The sequence below is a fragment of the Cupressus sempervirens genome, chromosome 3, assembly GCF_028749045.1.
Source record: "Cupressus sempervirens isolate cs-2001-9-10 chromosome 3, ASM2874904v1, whole genome shotgun sequence".
In the NCBI taxonomy this organism is placed as follows: Eukaryota; Viridiplantae; Streptophyta; class Pinopsida; order Cupressales; family Cupressaceae; genus Cupressus; species Cupressus sempervirens.
In genome coordinates, this window is record NC_143120.1 from 472,771,673 (window position 1) to 472,777,823 (window position 6,151).

At 36.0% G+C, this 6,151-nt stretch overlaps 1 protein-coding gene across 1 annotated transcript; it reads left to right on the top strand.

Moving 5' to 3' along the window:
- The first annotated feature begins 3,796 nt into the window (after positions 1–3,796).
- Positions 3,797–5,278, top strand: LOC149567192 (pollen allergen Che a 1-like). The gene is made up of 2 exons (XM_089820374.1): positions 3,797–4,025; positions 4,720–5,278. Exons 1-2 carry the CDS (start codon positions 3,878–3,880, stop codon positions 5,031–5,033), a joined length of 462 nt encoding a protein of 153 aa, XP_089676500.1. The 5' UTR covers positions 3,797–3,877; the 3' UTR covers positions 5,034–5,278.
- The last annotated feature ends 873 nt before the right edge of the window (positions 5,279–6,151 follow it).

Below are 6,151 nucleotides of genomic sequence, written 5' to 3' on the forward strand. Positions count from 1 at the left end.
TGGCATGTACTATGTAGATGTAATCAAGAAAGCATAAGCCACCTTCTTCTCCATTACATCTCTGCCTCGTCAATTTGACATAAGTATTTGAGAAGATTCAAGATTACATGCATATTTAAAGAGGATTTATAGTAGGTTATTCACAATTGTGAGTGCCCATCCTTGCATCCCTTAACTAAGCAACTATGGAAACTAATTCCTCCTCATAACTGTTGGAGCCTCTGAAATAAGAGGAACAACTGCATCTTTAAGGAATGTGGAAACTCGAAGGATACTATGCTTTCAATCTAGGATAAATTGTTGATTAAAATCATTTATATTTATCAAGGGAAGACCCCAACAAATCCTCCTCTAGATGATGATTGTAAGATTACTAGAGTATGGAAGTTTCCGAGTACTTTAACTTTGACAATTCTAAGTGACATGTTAGGTTGAATACAAGATGGCAGGTCCCCAACCTCCCTTGGTTGAAACTACTCTTTGATGGGGCTTCTAGACATGAGAAGGATAGAAGATGTGGTTTAATTGGGGATCACAAGGGACATTTGTTTTGGGCTTGATTCGATGCTTGGTTTTTGTGACCAACAACCATGTTGAAGCCATGGCCCTTTTATGGGGTCTTTAGTTTTCTCTTTTTTAAGGTATCAAATGGCTAATTATAGAAGGGGATTCAAAATTGATTGTTGAAGTCACTAAGGGAAACATGGAGGCCACTTGAATGATTTACAATATCCTTATGGACATCATATATATGTTGATAAGACAAGATAATTTTATAATCCAACACATATTTAGAGAAGGTAATGTTGGGGTAGATTCCTTAGTTGTTGTTGCCCTTGAGAAGGAGGGAAATTTTATGCTGGAGACAGCTAGTTTGTTTCCAAAATCCACTAAATCCCTTGTAGGGAGAGATAAAATTTTACATTATCAATGATAATACAAGTCTTTATGACATGTTGAAACCCTTATTGGTTCCTTTGGACAGATACGAGAAAGACATGAGAAACTTTAGCTTTAAATTTAAATTCAAAATACACTAATATGGATGGATGCAGGGCCCACTCTCCTATGTGTCTTAATGACTTAGAATTGACTAGTCATCTTGTGATTTTTCATGAGTTGATTGGATGGATTTTTTATCCCTTCATTAATTGGGATGTGGGGGTTGAACATAATTGTGACGTTACTCTAGAACATATGGTTAAAATCTACACTCTTCCACTTGAGATTGATTTTTGATAAAGTTGTAATAATAAGGAATGACCTTCCACACATTTTGTGGAGCTAGATCGTACTTTCCTTGGGAAGGGCCACTCTAGGCAATAATTATGCCCTCTCATAGAATTTCATGGTCTAGAAGCTCATTGATATTATCACCCACCTCTATATGGTTATTTGGCTCTACAATTTTTTAGCATAACTATTTAAGGCAATTTCATGGTTAACATTCTGGAGATTTTGGACATGGGTGGGGATAGAGTTAGGGTGGAGCCAAATAAAATTGAGGACACCATTTATGGAGGCCATGACAAAGTTTGACGAAAGCCTCTCTCTTCAAATTGAAAATAGTTAGGATGAAAATAAATTGACAATGGGTGACATTACTTATGAATTTAATAAGGAAGTTATTGCCCATGCTGTAAGATTTTCTATTGAATGGCAAAAATGGAAAAATACCACCTTGAACTACTTCTTTCGTAAGGAGGAGGAACCTATGAAACTATGCGACACATTCAACAAGGAGGAGCTTTTAGAGCCTTGGGATGAATTTTGTATTGTCATTATGAAATACTTTAGTCTAGAAGGGTATTTTGGCATTTATTAATACTATCACTTTTCTTTACTGAATCAGTTTTCCCACCTTGATTTAATCTCCTTTCCATTATAGCTGCTCCACTCTCTTGAGTTCATAGTTAAGGATGCCAGGGAGTTTAGGACCAAACAAGAACCTATTCTAAACCTATGCCTTATGCTTGTTTGTGTAACTTCTACTATGTCCTATGTCTGTCGAGATCCATTTCTATCCAAGGTGTCCCTTCCTCCCCATCCCATCCCTAGGGTGTCACTATTGACCATCTAGGGAAGAAGAAAAAGAAGACTCTGAAAAAGCCTAAAACCCCTCACTAGTCCCCTTGTAATTCTCCTCTATCCGAGTCCCCTCTGAGAAACAACAAAAAGAACAAAAGGTTCTTGTAGAGCCCTCCAAGTTCAAAACTCATAAGAAACCTAAAACCGAGCCCAAAGCCCATATGGTGGATTCTGAAACTGAGGCTAGTGAAACCCTTTGCCAATCTATGAGGATTGTGGCTAAACTAAGAATGAAGGAGATGACATTGATTGAGGGATTTGTCATGGAGGATAAGGACTTGGACTAATTCATAAGGTAGCGATAAGTCTCTAATTGACAAAGATCCACAAATAACAACACCAACTTTGCACATTTCTCTACAAGCATAAAGATAGAAACCTTATATCTCACCATTAACAAATATGTGGAGGAAAGCAAAAATATCCCTCCTATGACTACTATCTCCTGCCTCATACCTTGAATGGAAGTAAACAAGTTTCTGTTGGTGGTAAGATTACTGAAGATGTTGGTGGTAAAAAAGTCGATACTGGTAGTTATGGGGGTTGTATTGTCGATGGCGAAGAAATCATGAAAATCATAAGGAGTTGGATATTTTGGATAAAAGCTTCTCCATGATGGCCAACTTTACACAACAGTTATGCACTCTTCGACTACAACCTTATGTCTTTTGCAACAGGACAAGGAGAACAATGAGGGCATTGATGAAGATGTCACCAAAGAGTTGTTTAAAATTTTCAAATGATTGGACACAATTGATGTTGTCAAAGTTGAAGGAGGACAAAAAGAATAATTAATAATAAGGTTACATGTTTCTGTGTACGACATTTTGTGGCTTGATGTTCCAAGCTTTTAGGTTCTATAGTTTTAGGTTTTGTTTTCCTATCTTTAGTAGACTTTAGTGGATTCTCAAAGATCTCTTTTATAGCTTTACCTTGTTTGACACTATATATAGTTTAGTTATTAGTTTTTGGATTGATTTATGTATGAGTGACCTTATGGCTTTAGGTTTATGCTTATTAATCTAATCAAGACTTATGTAGATGGTTTATTATGATCACTTCATGTTTTACTATCTGGTCATAGATGTCATGGGACGGGATGAGATTATGTTAATTTTATTTTTCATTAGCTCCTAAGATGAGCTTTTGATATTAATAGGGATAGATTTTTTTATAGTCTGTTGTCAATATATAATTTATAAATTGTTATTGTTTCTTGTTGTTCAGGTTGTAGTATTAATCTGTACCTTGTAATTAAGAGACAATCCCCTCATTTTGATTACTTCAATATAAAACCAAACGTCACTTATCAAAATCTCATAAATTTGAAATGAAATTTAAACCCAAAATTCTTATAAATTATTAAAATTATACAATTCTCTATAAGAACAGAAAGTATCGAATTGAATCCTTGAAATGACTCCCATCAAATCCACTCCATCATTATCACGTTCAAAACTAAATCCTTGTTCCGAAATATATGTTTTATATTTTGAAGTCTCACCACAACGATGTAAGTTAGATAAATCACTCTGTAAGATTCTACAAATACCTATTGATCAGGACAACTGTGAATAAATGGGAATACTAATTAAAGTTAGGAATTGAATTGGGTACAGATAAGCTTCACGCGGAATGTGATCTTTTCGAGTCCACCGTACTCGGTGAATCCCTCCATATAACACGAATTCTCCTACACCTGTATCGCATTGGCTTTTCCTCTTCATTGGGTTTCCGGATCTTGTTGAGAGCACAAAGAACAAAGAGAGAGATCAAGTAACAGTTGCAAATGGCGAAGATGGGAGCAATAGCAGTGATCTGCGTGTTGGCTCTTTTGAGTGTGGCTCGCGCCTCCGAGAACTTCTCAGTGACTGGCAAGGTCTATTGTGATAACTGTCACGCTGGATTTCCCACCAGAATCTCTCCCGCCATTTCTGGTAAGCATTAATCACCCACATTTTTCTGTTTTTACTCAAATGGGTGTGTTATTTTCTGCCATTTGAGCTCCCAAAGGACCAGATCTGATTTGCAATGCTGTAATGTCTTTTAATAGGTTTTGTTGAAACACATTTTTGGGGCATTTTGTGAGCAGTGCAATGTTGTTTATTTGACCTTGGATTTAGATCAATGATGGCTTATGATGAATAGATCTGCTGTTTTACTTGAATTTTATCTTTTACTAGGGTTTGTGGAAATACATTCGTGTCCCTTTGGGCATTTTGCGAGCAATAGATTTGCGTTTAGTTGACTTTGGATTAAGATCAATGATGGCTTATGCTGAATAGATCTGCTGTGTTACTTGAAATTTATCTTTTACTAGGGTTTGTGGAAACACATTTGTGTCTTTTTTGGGCATTCTTGTCAACAGCGTAATGGTGTTTCCGTTTCGTTGGATTTAGATCAACAACGGCTTGTGTTTTAATAGAACTGTTGTGTTTTTTGAATGTAAATCCTAGCTGAGTAGCGCAATTTATTAAATGCTTTTCGAAGTTTGGTTTCCTTGCACTTTGGGGTATAAATGAAGCGTTGATTTGTGAAAACTGATCAAATGCAGGGGATTCTGGTAAAGGGAATTGTAGTGATCTAGTTAAATATGTAGATCTGATTCTAACAATTCATGGTCATGTACAGGTGCCACAATAGCAGTGGAGTGCAAAGATACAAATGGAAAGCAAACCTTCTATGCCACAGGACTGAGTGGCAAGGACGGGAAATTCAGCATCGCTGTTGTAGGTGAGCGCCCTCGTGAATTGTGCAAGGCACAAGCCCTGAGCAGCCCTGATGATAAATGCAGCATTCCGACCAATGTGAACGAGGGTCCAGTTTACCTAACCCACAACAATGGAATCAATTCCGATGAAAGAATGACTGGTCCCTTTTGTTTCAAATCTGCTGAGAAGCACCCTCAATGTGGAGCAGTCATGGCTGAATTTAATATCTATTGATCTGCATCACTTTTAGGCAACAGGAACATGTGATGATCCTTTTATTTTTGTTTTTCTGTCCATCCTTAACAGATGTGTGGCAATTATCTTGCCAAACCTTTAGATCTGTCAGGCTTATCAAAGCTTTGATTTGTCAGTATCATAAGTTTGGATAAATCCTTTGTGTAGTGATTATATGAATCACTTATGGATTGAATTTATTTATTAATGCACTAATTTATGTGTAGAACGGAAGTTTCCATCAATATTCTGCTCTTCGATATGTGTTATTGCTAGTTCCCATTCTGAGCATTTTGTTGGGTGAATCTGGCTGTAAGGATTCGATGAATATTAGAATAAATAATAATGTTATTTGATCTAAAATTTGCAGCAATACTTGTTTTTTATGTTGCTTTTGTCAACAATAAAATTAGTTCCTTGAACAGTGACTGAGATCCCATTAACTGCACCTACAATTGACAAATAGTGATAACAAAAAACTTATGCAGGATATGCAGCCTGATAAACAGGCAAAATTTACGGTACTAAATGCTGTTAACAGCGAAAAATATAATGAATTGAAGCTTGTGCTAGCATGAGAAGTCTCTATTCCTGCAGATGGGTTTGCTACAAAATCCATGGAAATAGCTTTGGATCTAGATTACCATTGTCTATTGAAAGTTCTCACCTCCGTATCTAGAGCTAATTTATTTTTATTGAAACAGATGCTGAATCTTGTGTTGTTTTTTTTCATCGACTCTCTTCATTCTGCTGATGTATCCTGGAATGTGACAACAGAATATTGATGAAAAAATTGCTTACATTTTCTAGCTTATCCTGGAGTGTGGCAACAGAATATTGATGAAAAAATTGTTTACATTTTCTAGCTTATCCTGGAGTGTGGCAACAGAATATTGATGAAAAAATTGCTTACATTTTTTAGCTTGTCCTGGAATATGGCTACAGAATATTGATGAAAAAATTGCTTACATTTTCCAGCTTATATTGCAGACTGAAAATTTGATCTATTTGAATATCTTATTCTTAATAAGAATATTAACTTTATGGAATGTGTTGAAATGATTTTGGTTCTGGTTTGGTGTTGTATGCTATCGAGGATTCTCAAAGGGAAATTTAAA